Here is a 23,958-nt window from a genome sequence, read left to right as displayed (position 1 = left end):
GTGAGATGCAGCTGATACCTAGTAGTTCAAGCACAGAATTCTTGGACCTTGGATACAACTAAATCCTTCTATTATTTCATTCCCAAATAGTACATGTGTTCTTTTCACCATTAAATATATAATAGCTTTAGCTGTTAAAACCATCTGTTACGGTTTTAATCTGCTATGTGGTTTTGATCTGTTATGTGTAAAGTCAATGAGACCAATTGTAAACTTGTAAAAGGACCATTCCCACATTGTGTAGACATCCTGTGAAGAACTGTACAAATTTTTCCCTTTAAGATGTCTCTAAAGTTTTGTAAGTCTTGTAGAACTAAAAGATGGTCTAATGAGCTAGTCAAGTTTTAAATAATCATTTTGTGATATCAGCATTTCACCATGGTGTTTCTACTCAGTCTCAATTTTGGAGTTCAAAAAACAAAGCCCGGAAAACCTCACAACAGCCAAGCAACATCATAGCTGTGGGAGAAATGGGATGAACAGCCTTTGTTCAAGAAAAGTGCTCTCTTGACGAAGGCAGGTAGTTAAAAGTAAGGAGTGTGAGGCTGAGAGACTGCTTTCTGGGCCAAAAGAGACTTCAGAACCAAGGTTTCTAATCTGTAGGAAATCTCCAATGGGAAACATATTCCTATATAATGTAGGATTCCTTAACCTAATATGGAGAGGAAAAAAAAGGCCCAAATTCTGAAAACAGTCAAGTTTTTCAAATCTAAATAGCAAACATGTTCTGTGTGTATGTGTCTTATGCCAAGGTGATAAGGCACTGGAAAAAAACCTGATATGAATTATGGAGTTCCTCTAGAGTATTTTGAAGTATATTAAAAGTATTGAGATGCAAGTTTTTGGGTCTCAGTGTAGGTAGGTGTGTAAAAGTACTTCTCCCAGTCATTCAGAGAAGATGGAGTAGTACATTTTCTGGCGTTAAGATGCAAGTGAATTCTATCCTGAAATATGAAGCTGAAAAATTACTTGGTGTCTTCCTCAAGAAAGCGTGTCATAAAATAGCAGTGCTGTTTGGAAGGAAGGACTATAAATTCATAGATAGATGCCTTTTAGTCTGAAGTATGGAGACTGAAGATGTAATCGATGATCTGCAGAATGGCCTCCTCTTTGACTAAACACAAGATCTTGTAAACTGTTAGCTTCTATGTTTGTCTACAAGTGCCTCTTGAAAGAGACAGTCAGCTTCAGCCTGAATTTTCTGCTGCAGATCTTGCAGTCCTTGCTTTTTTATCCTTTTTTTATCCTTTAGCTGCTATTGTAAGAGCCTGTTACCATAGCTTCGCCTGCAGGATGAGGACTGCTTGCAGACTGGGAACACAAAGCAAAATACTGTACCTGTTCCTGTGTACATAAAACTGTACTTTGATCACAGCTAGGATTCCACATATTTCACTGTTTTTTCCCCCAGTTGGAAAGATCAGTTCTGTTATTCCCATGATACTGCTACAGTGCTTTGCTTTGGTTTGCATGCACTATCCATGGTGAAACGGAAATACATCACTCTTGGCAAAACTGACCTTGCTAATAGCAAGAAAATAACATTTTCTGTTTCTTTCTCCTGACTTGAACGAGAGCATCCCATCTTAGATGTTAGATAGACCTTTCAGATGATCTGAACTGTCAAGCTACACAGAATGTAATTGCATGTCACTGCATTGTTCTTTTTCTCATATCTCTGCATAGCTTGAATGTTTTTGGTAAAAATGAAGGGGAGTGGGGAAATGATACCCTCTTCAGTTGCCCTGGAATATTTTGTAGTGGTTAATTACTCTCTTTCTTGCTTGATTTTAATCTTTTGGTAGTTGCTGAATTGGTATCCCAAATCTGGGGATCTTCTCTGCAGCTGCATGATCCCTGCTCAGAGGATTTTGAAGTTAATGACTAAATAGCTATTCATTTCCCTCAGGACTAGAATATGTTGGGCACACACACAGGCTCTCTTGACTTAATTTAAGCCTTTGGTCTCTGCCATTTCTAGCAATGGCCTGGAGTGTTTGAACTTTCAGCTGATTCCTTTTGGTTTTGTTTGTGCCGTTTTGGCTGTGGGGCTTTATGGTTGGAGGTTTTGGTTTTTTCCAAGGTCAGTGTGTGGTATGTGTGTGTTTGTCTTTTGCTTGTATTGGGAGGTTAAGGTCAAGGTTAATAAATTTAGTTATCCTTGGAGGTTCTGTGTATTGATTTCCATTTACTCTAGCCAGGCGCCTGTACTGAGTGCACCATCATCTCTCCTAAGTACAACTTGGGCACTCATAGGCTCATTGGCAGAACTGGTGTCTTGTGTACATTTGAGGTCTCTGGAGCAGAGACCTTTAATCTCTTTAATCTGCAGACAAAACAGGATACCTTGCATACCATCAGGCATCATAACTTCAGACTAAATTTTGCCCTGGTGGCTGAAATACAAACTGATTGCCTTTGTCTTTGTGAGGCCTGCACAGCCATGACCCAAGAATCACTGTGTTAGGCCAAATAAACACAGAGCAAAGACTTTTGTTCATCAGTTTGGCCAGCTGAGCAACTCTTTTAGAAAGAATCCAGAAGACTCAAACTATGAAACTATCCTGTATGGTTGAAGGAAAAGTAAGCTTTGTGGGGCATCATTTAAAGGAACGAATGACTCATGGCCTGAAGGTATCATCAGTCTTCCACCTGCTAGCTGGTAGGAAGAGCAGTCTAGCTAACATTCTCTGTCTGTAGCAGTCTTCTAAAATGCTTTGTCTGATAAACACAGTCATCTCTCTTTCAAGAGTCACTCTTTTTCAGGCTTCCTTAAAGATGTCTGGTCAAGAGTGTCCAGGCATGATTAGGGAAGAGGAGATGATCCATGCAATGCGATTGTTATATCCTACTAGGCAAGGCCCTCTGCAATTTGCTCTAGTTGATCCTGTTCTGAGCTTTTGGATTAGACTGGGTTACGTCTGGAGGTCCCTTCCAGCCTTAACAGTTCTGTGATTTTTATGATCATGTTATAAAGTAACTGTCCTGTTGTGCCCTTTGTAGGAGATGTGGTACGTGCCTGATAAAAGAGACTTCAAGGATTTAAATCCATTTGAATATGAGAGGGCAATTCTTCACTAAAAGAGATGAACTGAACATTTTAATGAAGCCTTGTCCATATGTTCTGCATGAGGATTATCATTCTGCCTGCTCTTTCTGTCCTTTTCCATTCTGCTGTACTATCTTTCCTTCTGCTGTAGCAGAAATAGCATATTAGCGCATCTTGCACATGGGATGGTTTTAGAAGTTGTCCCTGATTCTTCCATTTTTGGAAAGCTTCTGTTTGTAGGAGAGACAAAGAGACCAAGTAGGGCAACTTGCAAGTTTCACAGAGTTCAGTGCTCCCAGTGCCATTTTACTTTGTTCTTGCTGCCCAACTTCCATTTAAGTAGGCAGGAGGCAATCAAATGAGAAATGTGGTGGGGGCACTTTACAGTATGGATGACAAGTAGCCAAAAGTATGTGGCAAGCATTCTCCACAGAAATGTTTTTGAGCAAGTTGTTGCTGCACAGGAACATTTCTGATGGTGTTCAGAACTTAATGTGTTTCATTCTTCAGTGTGCTTTTGTTACAGTCTAGTCCTAAATGAGTTTTGAGTCATGGTAAGTCCTGTTGCCCACCCCAGAATGTTCATAAATCTACAGTGCTGTTTCAGTGTGTTTGTGGATAGTCTGCATATGTATGTAATATGAATTCAGTCAAGGGGTCAACTTAAGACATAGCTGTCAAAAATGCATTTATTTGAAGGAGGCTCCTTATTCTTCTTGCAAAATTAGTAGTAGAAAGGTCATGGATGTTCACAATTTTTAGCAGTAGCCAGCATGTGTTCTGCGTTGTATTTCTTGGAGTTACACTTTGCTTTCTTTATGTGATGTCAAACTATAGACACCTGGTGCTTTTTCAGTTTTTTGATGTATTTGTACTTCACTCTTTGCAGACATGAGTTGTCAAGAATTAACCAAGGAACTTGTTTGGTACCTATTGCAGCTTGTTCTCATGTCTGAAAATACTGGCTCCTTTTTGTCACTGAGGAATTCCTGGAAAGTCAAGTGTTACAGTGTTTCTTTAGCTCATTGTACAGTAGGAATATTTTAATGGTGCTGCATGGTTTCAGCTGGAAGGTGATTTTTTTTCTTTTAAATGCAAAGCTTAATCAGAATCAAAAGACTACATGAACCTGTACAGTTCCTCCATCAGTTATGTTGACAGGAAAACATTGTTAAGAAATAACCATGTGGTTATTAAGTTGACTGTGCTATGGCTATGGTGAGAGTAAGTTGTACTCCATTTTGAAACTCTAATAGGTAAGATACATTGCTGGTAGTAGATATTTTTGCTTGCATTTCCTTTATTGCTAATATTCTCTTAAGGGGTAGTTATTTTTAAGGGTCTGAGCAGTTCTTACGAAATGGACTGATCTCTGATGCTGAATAGTGCCAAAGACATCAAGTTAAGGTACGTTTTCAATAGGCAAGAACTGCTCTATAGCATTAGGCAAGACCATTCTCCTGTGATTGAGCCAATGCTTGTGGATATCACACAATACCTTTATTTTCAAGTAATTGCAGCAATAAAACCCTCTGGAAAGAGCTTCCTTTGTCATCTGAAAAATGTTTTGGTAGCTCAGTTCTGAGACTGTTAATTGCAAAGCAAGAGTGCTGCTTTGGAGTATGTAAAGCTGCTGAGGATAGCAGAATGGGTATTCCTCAGAGCCTAATTTCTTTGTTCACTTATACTGAGGACCACTTTGTTCAGGTTTTGGACTGCAGGCAGATTTTTATTTTATTTTTTATTCAGACTAGAATATACTTAGGATTCCAAATAGTTCAAAATAAGTCAGTTTTTTCAGCACTTTCTGGCGATTCTAGGGATACTAACCAAATCTGCAGACAGTACAAAACTGGGAGGAGCTGTTGACTCCCTCTAGGGCGGGGAGGCCCTGCAGAGAGACCTCAACAGATCAGAGGGCTGGGCAATTACCAGCCATAGGAAGTTCAACAAGTGCTGGATTCTGCACCTGGCATGGGACAACCCTGGCTGTACAGACAGGCTGGGGAGTGAGATGCTAGAAAGCAGTGCCGTGGAAAGGGACCTGGGGGTCCTGGTCAATGACAAGTTGAACATGAGCCAGCAGAGCCCTGGCACCCAGGAGGGCCAACCCTGTCCTGGGGGACATCAGGCCCAGCATCACCAGCCAGGCAAGGGAGGGGATTGTCCTGCTCTGTTCTGAACTGGGGTGGCCTCACCTTGAGTGCCGGGGGCAGTTTTGGACACCACAATATAAGAAAGATATTAAGCTATTAGAGAGCATCCAAAAGAGACCTACAAAGATGGTGAAGGGCCTTGAGGGGAAGCCATACGAGGACTAGCTGAGGGCACTTGGTCTGTTCAGTCTGGAGGAGACTGAGGGGAGACCTCACTGCAGTTATAACTTCTTGTGAGGGGAAGAGGAGGGGCAGACCCTGAGCTCTTCTCTGTGGTGACCAGGGAGACCAGTGACAGGACCCAAGGGAATGGCCTGCAGTTGGGTCAGGGGAGGCTTAGGTTGGATATCAGGAAAAGGTTCTTCACCCAGAGGGTGTTTGGACACTGGAACAGGCTCCCCTGGGAAGTGGTCACCGCACCAAGCCTGACAGAGCTCAAGAAGGATTTGGACAGTGCTCTTGGGCACATGATGTGACTCTAGAGGATGGTGCTGTGCAGGGACAGGAGTTGGACTCAGTGATTCTTGTGGGTCCCTTCCAACTCACCTAATTCTGTGATTCGTTGTTCACCTGAGGTAGGTGAACTGCTGTGATTCATTGCTTCCTGCTGTATTCAGAAGGCTTGAAATAAATCAGGTTTCAAATGAGGACCTTGTAATGTCTGTGTGTCAACAATTGTTGCTTGTATTTTGTTATAGTTATTGGAAATTGCTAGTTATCTTAAGAGATTACCTGGTTCAGTGCTGAGATGCTCTGACACAGATGTGAAAACTTTGCAGGCAGTAAAGAGCTCCCTCACTCCACACCTTGCTGCTCCTTTCAGTGTCTGCTGAAAACTCCAGACAAGTGGATGTTGCTTTGGTGAATCTATCACTGTTCCTGATCTTGATACTTCTTTCTGAGCAAAAGAGATTTTTATCAAGGAATAACCTCCTCAGTATTTATACCCTCCAAGGCAGGCATTCTATCAGCTTGCTTTCTTAAGCACAGGTATTAAAGATGGAGAGAGCTCCCATGGGAATTAGAAGGAATTAATGTATCACAGCAGGTCTCGTCTTGCTTTCTGAAGTAATGCTATTGTGTGTATGAATATAGTCTCTCAATTTTAAAAATAGAAAGGAAAAGGTGATGTGATTTGGGGGGGAGAGATGACTAGGGAAATCACATTTCAAGGTGGGGAGCATAAAATACAGTGTACTTATGAGGAGGCTGCTCTTCTCATCAGATTTGGAGATGTATTTGCATATCTAGATTTATCCATATGTCAATGATCATTTGCTTTGGAAGAGCAGTTCCCTCAGTACAAGTGCTTGAATGTTAATGTGTGTACTGATTGTGGATGTGCTAGAGTTAATTTTCTTCATAACAGCTCCTGTGGTTATATGTTTTCTGTATTTGTGGTGAAAATAGTGTTGATGACTCAGGCATCTTTTTGTTATTGTTGAGCAGTGCTTACATGGAGTCAAGGTCTTTTCTGCTCCTCATCCCACACCAGCGAGGAGGTTGGGAGTGCACAGGGAATTGGGAGGGGACACAGCTGGGACAACTCACCCCAGCTGACCCAAGGGGTATCCCACACCATATGGTGTCATACTCACATACAGAGCTGGAAGAAGGAGGAAGTGGGGCACGTTTGTCTTCCCAAGTCAACATTGTATATGATGGAGCCCTGCTTTCCTGGGGATGACTGAATACTGCCTGCCCATGGGAAGTGATGAATTAATTCCATGCTTTGCTTTTGTGCATGGATTTTGCTTTACCTATTAAACTGTCTTTACGTCAACCCATGAAAGGTCTCAATCCTATCTTTCTGGTTCTTTCCCCCATTCCATGTGGGGGAAAGTGAGCAAGCAGCTGGACTGCCTATTGGCATTACACCGTGACATAGAGTAATGGCTGTTTATTAAAATGCTGTAGTGTTAGTAGCAGCACTGGGGGAAAGGATTCAGGATAAACCTCTTGGATAACTTGTTTAAGAGTCAGAGATCTGCAAAAGGCAGTTAACTTTGTCTCATTACACTGGTTATTTCCATCTACTTTCTTTAGCAGAGGAGAGTAATTGTGGATTTTTGCCTTTCTGGCTGTAGACTAACCCAGCGAGAGAACCTTACGAAAATGCACAGTCACTTGTTCATGTCTGTCTATCTGGAAACTGTAATCATAGCCCATAGCAAGCATTCTCTCATGTAGTTAAGCATTTACATGAGAAAGCATAGTTGCCAAGGTACACTGGAGGTACAGTTTGTCTATCAAGCACTGGTGGTTCAAGGATGAAGGGCTTTTTTCAGTTGTGAACTAATTTATTGACAAGTTATGTGACGATAAAATGTTTGTCTGCTAAGCTGCAGTGGGATGCATTCTTCTTACAACAATTTAAGTTCTTTTCTCTTGGCAGAATTATTTTATTATGAATCTGCAGCAGGTTGTTTGTGTAGTGTCCACAGAATGTTTATTAAATCTGAGGTTGCAGTTTAGATAACATTTTTCTCCAGGTATCTTTTTTCCCCACCCCCACATATCCCCTTGACCGCATGGAGTTCATGAAACTAGAGATGTTGCTTTGAAATAGATAAAAACTTCTAGTAATACTTTATACTTTAGTATGTCTTTTTAAGTTATTGAAGTGTACATGTATATATACAAAGGTAATGGTTTTGTTAATGAGTAGATTATTTGCATATGTTTCTTTAATCAAATGATACTTGCATTTGACTAACTCGTAGCAGATTGTCAGTGTCGTCAGAAATGGGCCCATAAGAAGAAGAGGCGTATAAGAATACTGATAATTCTGTAGAAATAACTGGTTACCATGTGTTTCTGCTGCTGTCTACTTCTAGTTTTTCTGTGTGATTAAATCATTGTAGCTTACTGATTTTAATGAGTAATTCAATTGCGGTGCTTCTGTGCCAGAAGACACCTGCATTTTGGGCAGCCTTATGACTCTTGCATAGAAAGAGTCTTGTTTTAAAAATTAATGTGTGTTTAGTCTGTAAATGTACTGTTAATTTATTGCCAAAATGTAGTCAAATAGAAGAATGTAAATGTAACCTTGCTAGTGAACTCTGGTGTTTTAAAGCTGTTTTTCTGATTGAAGTTTTGAACTTAAACATATTTCTTTTCAGTTTCACCTGTGAGAGGTAGAGACTACTCAAAACAGACTTCCATGGAACATGAGGGAATCTGTCTCATATCAATTAGTTGTTGGGGTTTCTGAAGTCTTAAAGTATTTTTAAAACACTGCATTTCTTTGTATTAAAAAAAATTTCTTACCCTGCAGTGTTCTTGGCGAAATTACTGAAACGACTCTATGGTGAAGCTTCATCATCTTCTCTTGTTCAGACTTCAAGTAGAGAAGAGGAGGTGGTTCTTGAAAATCTTGGCTCAAAATCTAAAGAAAAGAATTCAGATAATGTTCAGATTTCATCAGCAGATGCTAGCACATCAACTAATACACCCCGCGAATCATTTCAAGGTGAGACTGTGTTGTCGTTTTTCTGATTATATGCTTTTAAATACAGCTGCTTTATTTCAGAACAGTATAGTATGTCTTTTTTTTTCATCTATTGATACCAACAGATGAATTTGAGTACTAGGGATAGTGGTACTTAATACCTGGAACACTTGAGGTCCTATGAAAGTCAAGAAATAGTCTTGGTGTATGCTTGGATGCAGCATTTAGAAAAAGCAAGTATGAAAGTTCAGTATAAGCTGTAACTGTCTTTGATATAATGTCTCTTAAATAGTGATCAAATTACTTCTACTGGTATAGCTCTGCTCAGCTGTTAGAGATGCAGATGAAGATAGGTGGGAATACATGATCCTGCCCTCATGCTGCGACAGAAACCCCATGGGGACCGCAGATCCATCTGAAGGCAAATACTGATTCAGAGACTATATTAGTCCCTTGGAAAAGAGCACTGTGTTGTGTGTGTTTATGCAATGAGCATGGCACGTGAATATTTGAACATGTAAGTAAAAGTCCTTTTTTTTTTTTCCAATAAGTTGTAGAATGTGAATGGAGTGCCAAAAGATGGAGCTGGAAAATGAGGTAGCTGTGCTATTACTTGTGGGTAAAAGGCTCTGTGCACAAGTATAGAATGAATGTGAATTGCTTTGTATTCATCGAAAACCAGATTTTTCCATAACTATAAGGCTGTTAAACTGGCTTGAAATAGAAGGATATGTTTCACAAGAGTATAAAAAGCTTTCTCTGGGGGAGATGGTCAGCTATCCTTACTCGCTCACAGGGAAGAGCTGGTTGTAGATGTGGTCTGGGCAGGAGAGTAATGTCCAGAAAGAAGTGAGCAGAATGATTAGTAGGGTTAGAACTGTGTGCTACATAATAACAGATGTTTGTCTTGTTCAGGGATCTGCTTGGTAGAATTAATGAGAGGATTAGTCTGAATTGCAAAGGAGCTCTGAAGAGCTGGTTCAAGAATAACCTCTCAAAGCACAAGAATGGCTTATTTTGGCAGGCAGAAAACAGAGCAAATGTGGCAGGATACCTGACGGAGCTCAGATGTGTCTGGGAGAGCAGCAAAAGGAAGGTGAAGGAAGGCTAGCTGGGACAAGGTAGGCACAGGAGCTGTGTCATCACTGTGGAAGCAGTCCCACAGTGCCTGGCAAAGAGCAGCAGGTCTGTTCACAGTAATCAGGTTCAACCAACAGTCCAGTGACACCAGGCAAGTTAATAGTGACAAGGCAGGTCTGAGGTCAAGCCAGTATGTCAAGTCTGTGTCAGTGTGTGCATCACTTGGTCTGAAATATCCCTCTGGTCAGTTTGGATCACCAGTCCCAGCTGTGTCTCCTTCCATTCACTCCCAGCTTCCTCACCAGCATGGCAGTACACAAAGGAGGAGAGGCCTTGGCTCTGTGCCAGCCCTGCTCAGCAATAACAGAAACATCTCTACATTATCAACCCTGTTTTCAGCACAAATCCAAAACACAGCCCCATACCAGCCACTGGGGAGAAAATTAACTCTACCCCAGCCAAAACCAGCACACCATTACTGTAATACAAGGTTGCATGGAAGTTTCAACTTCTGTAGTTCTATATGTTTTATACTCCATTTGGTTTTCAAGATTAGTAATTCTGGTATTTCTTTTGTGTAGTCAATAACGAAAAGCATATTTTCAAAAGGTTGATAAAGCATTAAACTTATTCTGTACAATGATATGTGATAGCATTGGTAACTAATGGTCCTTTCAAAACAAGTAACAGGCTATTTATTTGCTCTATGATAAAGGTGTGCTAATTACACCCAACTATAGAGTAATTTCTTAAGCTAAAACTGTCTTTGTTTGTAGTGAACTTATACCATTCCTTATAAATTAGGGCAAAACTCCCACTGAAATGGGAGCTGAGGGGGAGAATTTATTTTACCTTGTGATTTATAACTCCTCTGATTTGTTTATACCTGATTCCTGTTGCAATATTCTTCAAGGTAATGAAAGAAAGACTTTTTATTTGGAATCCTAATACAGGGAAAATATAGCTTATGGAATAGGACACATGGAGTAAAAAGAACAGGTTTATATTTAGAATTTTTACAGCAGAGCAACAGGCTGTTTTTTATAGCAGGCTGTTTTTGAAATTAACAGCAAACTATAACTGAGTTTGTCTATGTTGGAGGCATGCAAATACCACAGTAGTATAGAAAGAGTTCTGCCTTGTCTCAGGTTCAACATATAAGTACTTAAACAAATAAAAAAGAAAAAGAAGCCTTGAAGTGATAAACTCATAAGAAAAAAGATAAATCAATTATCCATCTAGGAAACCAACACACAACCATTCTTTTCTGGTTATGATTTTATTTAAATTTAGCAAGCTCCTGCACTTACATGTGGTGATTTTATAGCATTGGACACTGAAAGTACATGTTTAGAGATAGGTAGAAGGTTTGAGCTATAAACTCTGTGGCCTTGGTGAAAGAAAAACATAAAAGCATTGATTGAATTTTTTGATCATAAACTGTTTTAAGTGACTTCTTACTTACAGACCAAAGATTATGGGCATAACTACAAGACAGCTGATGGTTTAAGTAGCAGTAGTCAAAGATGGCTAATTGAAAGAAGCAGTAGAAAATAAGGGATTTATTTTTTTGTAGATACTAACTCTTTCCTAGTTTGAAAGTTTCTTATTTCAGTCCTACAAAATACTACTAAAATTATCTGGCGTCAATAAACAGTTGAGGATTTCTTTTGAAATAAACTGACTTAGTCTTAAGTCTAGCATTAAATAATAGATTTTACTGTAAAACTCATCACAATGTCCTTATTTGCCTTTAGCAGTTATTCTCAGATTGAGAAATATCATAACCAATTTGTCTAAGCTAAACTGCCACCACCTTCCATCTGTGAGATTCTGATCTTTATTGGAATGCAGTTTGCAGCATTGCCTTTATGGGCATGTCTCTATTGTCCTTCCAGATGCAGGCTTTTAGGATCATACTTTTATATCCTGTAAATATTTGCATTTACATGCCTTTTTTGAGACCAGATTGAAGTTCAGATGCTTAAGAAGATGGAACATCCGGATCTGTGTTAATGATTGGTTCTCATTAATTTTGGATAATTAACAATTTGGTATCAGAAGGCATTATCCCATAAAGCTCCTCACATAGTTCTGGAACCAAAGCTTACAATAAGACCAGGAATAACTGAGATGGAAGGGAAATTCTGAAGGACACTGTCCTTTGTAAGTGTAGAGAGGCCTTTTGAATGGTATTTGTGTTTTCTTCAGGAAGGTGGTAGTTCTGTTAGGCATGGAGAAAACATGTGGAGGTGTCATGCTTCTTCTGGATCCCTAAGAAGAGTAGTCACATCTTTTTACTTGAAAAAGGAAATTTTGGATTTTTTCGAAACAAACCAACCAAAACAAAAAAAAACCACACAAACATACAAAAAAAAAAAAAACCCAAAAAACTACTAACCTGCCCCCTCCCCAAAAAAAAACCTCCAGCCAACCAAAAAGCTTACCAACCAAACAAATGACAAACCCAAACCAAAACAAAGAACTTGCCTGTGTGCAGAATTTTAATTCTAGGGCATAGATAGTAAGATATACCTTCCCTTTGGATTACAGTTGTCCTAAATCAGACTTTTTTCCCTTTTGTACCAAAATACTTAATAAGAAAATGAGTGTAACCAAAGTAGGGATTCCTATCCCCCAGAAGAATTAGAAAAGACTTTCTAAATATTTCCCCCCCTTGAGGAACTTGATTCATCCATTGCAAGAGCTATAGTTCTTAATTTCAAAAGATGTAATAAATTTTTTTTCCTGCTTCAGCATGAAATTAAAGAGGGTCTAGATTACCATCTTTATTACCTTAAACCACTTTAAAGTTCCACACAGGTAGTGAACCTGATTCTTGTGGAAGGCAAAGCATTAAAAGAGAGCAAATAGAGAGTTGAAAGCTCCTGTAATAAGAGAAATTTTCCTTAAACAAAGGATATTTTGTGAATATATTGTCTTAAAAATGCTTTAAAGCTTGCTGTATCACAAAAAAAAATGTATCAGGCAAAAGACTGAGCATTTCAAAATATAAATTGTTCACGTGGTTATGGGCTTTGGCTAAATTCTGTCCCGAGAATTGGTTTTGTTAGTTTTTGACCTTTGGGGCCAGATCTACTAGCTACCAGGATTAATATAGTGGAAAATGTTTCTCATGAGGTCTGCAGTTCTGTGATTGCTTTACTTTTTTGTTGATATTTTAAAATAATTTAAAACCTCAGTAATTATTTCTAATAGCTTTGTAGTATGTATTCAAAAGCAGCATGCATGCTTCTAACTAGAGATTTAGTAATTGTAGAATTGGCATTTTCACAGAATCACAGAATGGGTCAGGTTGGAAGGGACCACAGTGGGTCATCTGGTCCCACCTCCCTGCTCAAGCAGAGTCCTAGAGCGCATGGCACAGGATTTCACAACCTCTCTGAGCAATCTGTTCCAGTGCTCAGTCCCCCACACAGTAAAGAAGTTCTTCCTGATTTCAGGTGCAACTTCTGTGCATCAGTTTCTGCCCACTGCCTCTTGTCCTATTGCTTGGCACAGCCAAGGAGAGCCTGGAAATGTTCTCTTGACACCCCATGCTTTAGATACTTACGCACATTGATGATATCCCCTCTCAGTCATCTTTTCTTGAGGCTGAACAGGCCCAGCTCCCTCAGCCGTTCCTAGTACAAGGAAATGGCCTTCTTAGTCTCTGACCTTTTTCTTGGTCAGAATTATAACTACTTTTTATAAGACTCAGAATTAATGATCAGTATTTAGCATCTTTCTTATAAAAATGAAAATTTCAGAGTTGCTGAAGAAGGATAATTGCATTCAAGTTAAATATATGTCAGTATAAATCATGCTCTGCCACTTTTGATTTTTGCTTTTTCCCTAATTGTGAAAAAGGAATTTGAAATGCAGGGAGCCTAGCAAGAGTCTTGGATCTTGTGGAGAAAACGTAAACTTTCTTTCTCCTTCATTTATTTAAGTAAGAAATAGTGAGGAATGTTACTAAGCTGTTGCTAGTAATAGGTTTTAATTTTCTAAAAAAGCTGTAATCCATGTTATGCTATATAAATGGACAAAACACAACTTACCACTTACTAATTAAATGAAAATGTGAATGTCTTAGCAGATGTGACCTATCCCAGCACTGTTGTCCTATGTGACGAATTCATGTCAAAATTCAGTACAGCTGTTGTGTTTATTTTGTGTTCTTCTTATTTGTTCCACTGAAGTTATTGATGCTTTTGGTGTACTGCATTTAAATCATCACTAGGACACCAGGACTGTGTCCTTCATCTTACAAATCCTGTCTTCCTGCAGCCATTTTACTGTAGAGAACTTAAGCTAGTGACAGAAATGTCTAGAAGACAAAACTTGTCTAAAAATATGCATGAACTGCCCTGCCTTTCAGTTGATCAAATTAATGAAGTGCTTATGGTTGAGAAATTAAATTCTAGCTGTACTTAATGCAATAAACAATTTTAGAGACTTGCTAAACAATTCAGCTTTGCTTTAGTTAATTACTTTGAAAAGCTGTCTATTGTGTATAAGCTAAAGAGCAATGGAGATTATAATTATTATACAATAAAGTGTTGTCTCACACACTTATAGTCTTTTCTCAAGGGTTTAAAAATTCTCTCATTGCATGGTATATTACAGTGTTGTTATGCTGTGCAAATGGGACAGATGTATCCAGGAGGAGAGTATTTGAAGATACCAGCCCTTGGTGGCTCTGGTAAAAATGGTGCCCAGCCAGTTTTACAAGCCAGTATAACTATGTGCTTTAGGGGAGCGTAGAAATCTGGGGTTTAGGGGAGAAAGGAAAAAAAATTCCAAAACCTAGACTAAAAAACCCAACCAATCCAAATCCCACAAACAAACAAAAAAAACCCCTTCTCTCTGTTCAGACTGAGTGGGCTGTGTGTATAATATCTGTAACTTCTGTTTGTGACAGAAACAGTTCTCTTGTTGTGTTCAGTTCCTATAGCAATGTTTTTGTGGGTTTTGGAGGGGTTGTTTGCTGCTGATAGACAGATTCCTTCCTTTTCCAGTGTTTTTATGTATATATGTTAAATCCTTCTCCTCTTCTACATGCTCACTGCAAGCAGTTTAGCTGTCATAGGGAGAGCTGCTGGCCTCTGTGAGGCTTCTGTGAGCTGCTAACTGAGCTCTGTCAGTAGCTCATCTAACAGTGTGTAGCAGTTGCCTATGTAGAGGAGAAAATGCCAGCTTTAGTTCTAAGTGTTAACAAGCTCTAAACCTAAACTAGTCAACTGCAGGAAAACTAATTGTCTTGGTAAAGGAAACAGAAAAATGGCTTTTTTAAGAACTTGATAAAATAGCCTTGTTTCACCTAGAGATGGCTGATAGTACTAAATTGAATTGAACTGCAGCACAATAATTGTGTAAAGCATTCCTACTGTCCACCTTGCCTCCTTGTTTGAAATCATTTTCAATGCATTGGTGACAAAACGGGTTGTGTGAGACACCATTCCTGCTCCAGTTGACACTGGGGACTTCATCACTTACACTGCTATTGTCAAAATCATAGTTATTCAGAGTCAAATCCCATATTTTCTGCTGCTGCACAAGCTTACTTTCTACTTGAGTTTCCTATCAACTCTACCTTCTAACAGTTTGAAAAGTGGCAATGTTCATAATGTGAGCTTGGTACTGAACTATGTTCTGAGCAAATACCTTTCTATAATATTTTGTGCTTTGCGTTGTTTTTTACACAAATGAGAAGGGACTGTTACCAATAACTTCTAGTTATGGAATAGAAAGTGTGAGTTTAGAGGGGCAAAAGCTTTAAAACTTTAAATTTTGTATGCTTTTATGAGTGCATCTATTTATTTTCTGGTCTTGTTTCAGGTACGTTCCAGTAGTGACGAAATCACTTAATCAGTGAGGATAATTAAATAATTGCAACTTAGGCATGGCCTTTTAGATTCAGTGTTGTTGCATTTTTTTTTTTTAAGGTTTGATTAACAGAGATATGTTTGGCTTTTGAGAAGTGTGTTCAACAAATAAGATCTGCAGCAGGAGAAGTAATTGAGCTGGGTACTGCATAACATTAAGATAACTTTATGTTCCTGTTTATACAGCTAGAAATCTTCGACATCTAATCAAAATATGGCATATAGTCACATACCAGGGCATATATGGGACACATATACCATTTAGCTGTATAATTTGTTTCATCATTACCTCCTGTATTCAACTTTCAGAAAACAGCAAAATTTTAATTCCACCATCTGCTTGTAGTCAGATTCACATCTGAAAAGTTTTCCTCGATCAGTGGTTTTTCCATGCTTCAGTCTCACTTTGTTTTATGCTTAGTTTTCATTACTTTTTCCAAGGAAAAGTAGATATTTTAATGGTTCATAGGTAAAAAGCAAAAGCATCTTCCCCAAATCATGAGTGAGAACAAGAGTAAGAAGGATTTGTACTTAATCAGTTTTTTCTCTGTGACAAAAAATGTCTGCCACTCCTAATGTAGTGAAACATTCACTCCTAATGTAGTGAAACTGAGTTATAATGGTAAGTGGTGTCTCCAATAAAATGAGCTATAATAGAGCCTTTCTTCGTGTCTAAAAAATAAACTAAATATAAGAGTTAGTGTACATATGGGAGGTAGTGAGGGAAATAAATGTTGTTTGTTCCTTGGTTTTTTGTTAATTTCCCATCCCAAGTTTAGGCCTTGTAAAATGTCTTTATTGGCCTCAGTTTCCTTTTGAAGTTTTTGGTTTTTGACAAGTGGAAGGAAAACACCATGATGAGGAAGTACTTCTGAGGATTTTCTCATTTCATTTTCTTCTTTCAGTGCTCTCGTCTAGTATCCTTCATGCCCTAAAAACCACAAATAAAGTATCAGAAATGAAGGTCAATCAAAAAATTCAGTACTGCTGTCTCCACAATGTTGTGACCCATCACTATTATAAAAAAGAGGATTGGAATAAGTGTATTGTACTACTTCCCCTCAATGTTCTCCAACATTGCTGCTTAAGGATTCTCTGAGCCAAAGGACAACATGTATCTCTTTATTAAAAGACTTTTCTTTTATCACTTTATTGTTTAAATGTATGTAATTGTGCAATTTAGAATAGAACTTTAAACTTTGACATTTTACTTGGCAAAGAGGGGAATTTGTCCTTCTGTAAAGAATAGCAGACATCTTCAGAATGATAAAATTTCACACCTCTCTGCAGAAGAAAAAGCTTTTTCAGCATTCTGTTACATGTATTGGTACTAATAAAATATATGACAGTAATAACAGTGTGTTGGAGATAACTGGCTATCTGAAAGACATTCAGAAAACTTTTTTTTTTTTTTTTGTATTTAGAAAAGTATGGAGAATCTTTGGAAAGAATGTATATCTCATCTTCTACCAAGAAGTACCATGAGTGACTGCCCTTGTTTATTCCAATAAAGTAAGGATAATGCAGTGGAGTCTATAGTGACTGTTAGCATCTGTTCTTTTCTTTTGTTTCCACCCAGTGTAACTTCGGTAGTGAGAGAGAATACTGTTGAAAACTGTGGTCAAGCAGTAGGAGTTCCACCCTCCAAGGAAAAGGACCATACTTTCCAATTGTGCAGAAGACTAAAAGCTTCTGTCTGGAAGCACTCTTGTGTGTGTGAGACTGGAAGACAAGGCTGTGTTAAGCCTGGCAACTGAGGTTGTACATAATGTAGCACTATATGTCCCTGAGGTTACTTTATTGTACCTTATAGACTGAAATAGCTTGATGTCCAGGAACTTGGATATTGTCTGAACAAAAATGAGTGTACATTGAGGAATGGGTGGATATTTAGGTTCACTGGATTTGTTCATGCTATTGAAGGATATTTTGATGTGTTCACATTGATCAACAGGAAAAGTATTTATTTTTCAGTACTACAGTTCAGGAGGACACTCAAGGTATGTAAAGATAGTCACTGATACAACCTTTGGTAGACTGCAGTTTATGAAGCTTTTTGAAGGAGACAGCTCTTGCCCAGGATGTCGTGTGTCATGTCTTTATGGATGCTTGTCTTGCTAGTCAATGAAGGGGAAAGTTATTGTGTACAGATAATGAGGTGTATATGTTCCTTGGGAATTGTCAGAGTTTTGGGGTCATAGTCTCACTTGTACGCAGTAAAAATGGGAAATAGCTGTAACAGGGTCATATTCTAGCTTACGTACTAAGTAAAATCATACTTTAATACAAAATTTTAGGGGAGATAACAGACCTCATTCAAGCCTTATTTTTGTCCTGGTCATACCTACTCTAACACTGCACAGAAAATGCCTGTTATCAATAATGACTTTAGTAGAGGATATGACACTGAACTACTCAGACCTTGTATTTGATTCAGCATCAATTCCTCATTTCCTGTGTAGGATGGTTTAGGAGTGGAACTCCCAAATTTAGTACTGCCACTAAAAAGAAAACCATCAGCTGCTCCCCTCTCCTTCTCCACTGGGAGCCAAAAGGCAGAGATCATTGGTGAAGATAAGAACAGTTTACTGGAAACAGCAATGAGATAAGAAAACAAACAGTAACAGCAACAATGCTAATAACAATAATGTACAAAAGAGAGTGTGATTGACATGCAAAATGTTCACCCCAGCCCAGGACACTGAAAAACAGTGGCAAACAGCTGTTCTGCCTGACAGGCATTCCCTGTGACTGGAAAGGAGCACCTTTCTTGGAATCAAGAGTCCCTTTTCCCCAGCCCCTGTAAGTGACCTAAGGTGGTACTGAGTAACATTGGTGTGTTGGCCATGTCCTCTGGGCACAGCGCAGGGCAGCCCAGAGCTCCTGGATCAAGTACTCAGGTGGGCTCAGCCTACCTAGCAACTTGTGACTACAGGCATGTGCCGCTGCACTTGGCTGCTGTAAAAAATAATTAACTGTCCTGGCCAGAACTAGGACACTGTGCTTTTCTATAAAGAGCTATTTTTGGGGATGAACTCTTTCCATCTGTTTGGAGAAGTGATAACTGGGTGTTTCCAAGGGGTAATTTTGTGGAAAAGATCACAATCTTGGTAAGATTAGGCTAACTTACAGTTGTTTGTGGGGGGAAAGGGAGCTGCAGGATTTTCTAGCTTGACTCGGGTTCTCTGTTTGCTCTTATGAGTTCTGCCCTGTGGGAACTTAAACTTGGGTGAGTTATCAAAGCTTTCTGAGTTGCAGAGAAGCACTTCACAAGTAAGACAAAGTTTTTGTTTTGATTGAAAAACTTGGTCCTGGTGTCCAGTCACTGGCAGTGGGACTTCTGTGAGGGGAGGCCAGGGGTGCCCTGTGCTGGACACAGCCAGTTCCAGCCCACCCACTGCAGGGCACAACTGAGCCCACAGCTGAGGCAGGGATACCCTAGGGGACACTTATTTAAGAAATGAGAAAACAATCCCAAGACAGGAAGGAACTAAAAGGAGTGGCAACAGTAGAAATGCTAGGGTCAGAGGAGGAGAAGGTACTCTGTTGTTTAGTACATGTTCCTAAAGGATGGCAGCCCATGGAAAACCCCTGTGGGGGAAAAGGAGGGAATAGCAGAGACTTCAAAACATTATCCCCACCTTCTTGCTGCTGTCTCTCTGAAGGAACTGGGTATAACCTGCAGTGAGAGGAAATAGGGGTGAAGTTGGGAGTGAAAAGAGCCAGTGAGGAAGGATTCTTGTAGTTGTGATCTCCCTGCTGTTGTTCCATGAGCTCTCTTAGTCCTGTTTGCCCCATTGTGAATCACCCCATCCTCAGCCTGCTGAGGGCAGAGTGACTATCTGGCTGGGTGTTGGGCTGCTAGCCAGGGCCAACCCAGCACAGAACCTCGAAGTGATTCAGTCTCCGTCCAGGGTTTAGTCTTACAGCAAGCTAAGGACCAAGACTATGAACATGTGCTCTGGTCGTGTCTGTGTCTGAGCATGCTTGGTGTTCAGTCTGTCTGGAAACTGTGCTAGTGCTATGTGCCACCATTCTGAGCTACAAGTAGGGGATAGTTAAAAGATGCTGAAAAATAAACTTAACAAAATACAGTGGCTCCCTGAGATGACTGACTGACTGTGCAGTTGACAATTCTGTATGGCTGGAAGCTTTACCTTCAGCTCATTCTAAAAAGATCTGATACTGATTTGTGGTAAGAAAGAGATAACATAGCTGGCCAAGCAACTAAAATGCTTGGAGATGTAATGTTGGTAATGGCATGGTGTAGATGCTTTTCCCTACTCTGTGCACAAGCCACCATACTGAGTTACATGCTGTGGATCTCTGTGGGGGGAACATGAATAGAAGAAAGATAGTTTGAAAACATTTATTCTGTATTCTTGGTTTGCCTTGAAATAAAATGTTCACTCTTTTTGGGGCATTGTAAATGACCTTTAGCTGTTGGAGCTGCTTTTTCCAATAAAATAAAACTTCAGAAATGGGATTAATGACTTTTAACTAGTAAAAGGGAGGATTCTTTAATATCTCTAATATCTGTTTGCTATTGTTTATCAAAAAACCCTCTCCATGTCACAGTTTTATAAGCTCAGCCATTTTCTTTGCAGCGATGTTTGACTTTATGTTTGGCCAACCCATCTCTTCTTGGCCCAAGGATACTCTGGCCCCAGGCTACAAAAATCCAGGTGTAGATATGGTAACAGTTTGATTTGACACACTTGTGCAAGATTAGCGAAGACTAATTCTTGATTTAGGAGCCTGCAAGCTTCTTGAAGATGCAGCTGGTGTGAATAAATATGTAATTTGGAGATTCCCATTTAAAGCAAGAAGTAAAATAAAAAATATAGTCTTGAGTCATCATTCATTTCCATAGAAGGATTTGTTTCTTTTAGGATTGTGTGTTACAGATGGTCCCTCAAATTCTGTTATGTGTAACTATTTTGCCTGGGAGGTTATCATCTCAATATAGTTACTGCTTATATGATTAAAAGTTTCCAATTTTTCAAGGCTATTGTAAATTAAGTTTAGTGTTTTCCTGATCATCTTTGTTTTACAAAACCTAAATAAAAATGGAAAAAAGGGAAAACTTGAAATGCTTCAGAAGGGAATAACTTAAACATTTGTACTTCCTTATAATTTTTAACTGTCACTAATTAGCACTTCATCATTAATCAACCTGGATGGGGGAGAAAAAAGTCAATGCAGGTACTGCTAGTTCAATGATTTGGCATCATCTACATGGAAAGGATCTGCTGAAGAATTATCCCATGTCAGTTTTTAAGGGATTTTTTCCGAAGCGTACAGTTGCTCTTCGTCTTTCTCTAGTAGTTATTTCTTTCTTTTTATTATCCCTCTAAGTAAGTATTATCAGTACTGGAAACTTTCTGGCTCATTCAAGAAAAAGATTATATTTTTCTAATGCATTTTCAAAACAAATTTATTCCCTTATGATTAAAGCAATGGTGGTGTTTTCAGAAGTACTTTGATTGTTCAGGAATGTACTTTTTTTTTGAAGTAGGCTGTCTGAGAAATGTCAGTGCATAGTTAAATTCCATATTAGAAATATAGAAGTAATTCTCATTAGGGATCTCTCACATGCAGCCCCATTTTAAATATTTAGGAGTTATTCCAACCATAGTTGCACATAGCTGCACCTTGATGATCGACTTGGCTCATCTGGGATCTTCAAACAAGTTTGTAGTGTAAGGAGGTTGATTGTGTCCACCTGGCAGAAATGTTTTTATTGTATGTTATTTTAACAGCTTGCTCTGTGTTTTAAAGAGATGCATTGCCCCCAGAAACAGAATGCTAGTGCTGTGTCTGTGCTGACTTATGGAGCTGGCTGAGTGTTAAAAAAAAACCCAACAAAACAACAACAAACACAACCAAAAAAGCCCAGCAATCCAAAATTTAAAAAAAAACTTTGCACTCAGCCATCTAAAACTACATTGCAACATCTGGAGACATCCTGAAATCCTGGCCTTCTGGGAAGCCTTTTTTTCTCACTGTGGTTAATCTCTGTTGTTGTCACTACTCTGCGCAGAAATACGGTCTGACTTGATGTGAATGGAGCAGAGATGTGTCTGTCATTTCTTGTCTGGTGAACAAATGAGTTTTCCACTGCTTCTCTTGTGGGTACTTTTAAATACCTTTCAAAGGGGAAACAAATCATACAAAAACAGACTGCTGCCATCAACACAAATAGTTTCCTACGCAATGAAATAGTTGGAAAGCTGGCCCTTGGCACTTCCCCTCCTGCCCCAGAAAGAAGTAGAGCAGGATAAGGAGGTAAGCCCTCTGGGGCAGGCACTGCTGAGGCTTAGTCAAGTGTGACTTTCAAACTTCCTTTATCTTTGTACCCTTCAGAGAAGTATAGGCTGTGACTAAACAGTGTGCAAATGGGCAAACCGCAGTTTTGTGATTCTTTCTCTGTTGCTTTTGTCACTTCCTGATAAGCTTGTATCCATCCATCCATCCATCCATCCATCCATCCATCCATCTTTTGTGTTCTTAAAGAAATAGTCTGCTCATGCTGAATGGGGGAAAAATGTTTAGAGTCTCTCTTAAAATATCACTGTAAGTGGAAGCTTCTTTTGAAGATAGGGGATAAGATTTCCCTGATACAATAGAAAAAAAAAAATGTTTCTGGTGTAAACAACTAACCTGTGGAGTATTTGATTATTTGTAGAAGCTATGAAATTTGATGCAGTTCTCTTGGTCATAGGATAATTTCAGTGTTCCTCAGCTGACCCTCTGTAAGGATTTTCAAGATCACTTATTGGTGTAATTGGGAAAAAGTTTGAGAAAATCCATAGTGAGACCAATATTGAGCCAGATACTTTGGATTTTCTTTTCTGTAGATAATGATGATACAGTTACGTCTCCAAGAAGAGTTTACACAGTGGATCTTCCTCCAGAGGGTTATGTTGCAGTTACTCCGGATGCCCTTAGTAATGCAGTTTCTGAAAACTCTGGCAGTAGTGCTGACTCAACAGGTAAGTTTGCATGGTTGTTACTGTGATTAATTTTTCAGAAGGGAAACTTCTTAGCAGCTCTTATCAAGTAGATTCATACTGCAATAATAAAGCATTTAAACCATTGCTGCCAGTGGGTGTCACTGTTTTGCAATGTAAGCAGAACGAGGATGTGCTTCCGTATGGGTTCATTTCCATCGTTTGGGGTTTCTGGACTAGATTCAGCATTTGGTGATAGCCATGCAGTGCCACAGATCTTACTGAAGTTATGTAGAACCTAACTGAGAACTAAGTCTTTAGCTCCTCCCACTCAAGGGACATGTATACTCATATAGTGCCTGCACACAGTCATATTATTTTTAAGAATAAATGTTAGATAAAACTGTTTTACTACATCTACCCTTGATGTTCTGAGGAATTGGGTAAAGGCTTAACAACCTTTCAAATTTGCGTCTCTCTGTACAAGTATTCATCATTGGAGTTGGTAGGGGGACACATCAATCCTTTGATGTTGAAAGGCTTTCTGATGAGAAACTGTGACTATATAACTTCAGAAACAATACTTGATGTTGTCAAAGGCTACAAGAGAAGACACACAGAATCTGTAGAGTGGGTTCTAAGTTGACCTCAGTTAAATACATGGTTTTCTGAATGACATTGCCAGAATTCAGTTGATTCTGTCTGTCTTTAGAAAGAAATCCCAAGCTTAGACGAGACAAATGAATTTAGTTTTTTCAGTTGCTGTGTTCCTGTGGGTGTATGTTTGTCCAGAATGGTGTATCACTGTCGTTGGCCACTAGGGACGTTCTACAGCAAAGAAGATAACTTAGGTAAGGCAGCTGAAGTAAAACACTTGATAAGCAGCAGTTATTAAACTGATACTACAGTATCCGTTTCAGCCTGGAGATTGCCTTAAATGCAAGGAAAATCTGAAATATAACTTGCAGATATAGAAAGGCAAATTCTGCTTGTCTTTGCACACAGTACCCACAGGGGTGAATTCTGAGCTTGGAAATTTGGTCTGCAGAGTTTTCTGAGCTCCAGACTCTGAATACAAGTAGAGCTACCGAAGTAGCTCAAGGGACTGAAGCAAAATACAAGGTGACTAAAGGCATGTCAAGAATGTTCTTCCTTGCTGCGCAGTGGTTTAAAGACCATTTTTGAGTGACAAAGATGTTACTTTATCAGAGTAACTCAAGATTAGATCTTGATAGTTTTTGGATTATGAATGGAAAGTTGTTCTAATTTAGAGCTTCTAGGTTGTGGTCTTCTCAGTTACATAGGATTCATGTCTGGAATCCAGAAGCTGTTTCTAGGTTACCCTTAACTCTATTTAGTTGCAGACCTGTCTTTGGACAGT

General features: G+C 39.1%; 1 protein-coding gene across 1 annotated transcript in view; it reads left to right on the top strand.

The window, feature by feature from the left end:
- ERICH1 (glutamate rich 1) overlaps positions 1–23,958 on the top strand; it is a 72,164-nt gene that overhangs the window by 6,821 nt on the left and 41,385 nt on the right. Inside the window, exons 2-3 of the mRNA XM_038131978.1 lie at positions 8,483–8,677; positions 22,485–22,619. Of these exons, the coding sequence (XP_037987906.1) occupies positions 8,483–8,677; positions 22,485–22,619 (330 nt within the window). The remainder of the gene's footprint in view (positions 1–8,482; positions 8,678–22,484; positions 22,620–23,958) is intronic.

Source organism: Motacilla alba, chromosome 3 (assembly GCF_015832195.1).
Source record: "Motacilla alba alba isolate MOTALB_02 chromosome 3, Motacilla_alba_V1.0_pri, whole genome shotgun sequence".
NCBI lineage: Eukaryota > Metazoa > Chordata > Aves > Passeriformes > Motacillidae > Motacilla > Motacilla alba.
Note: the sequence above shows the minus strand (reverse complement) of the source record. Positions and strands in the feature narration are given on the sequence as shown.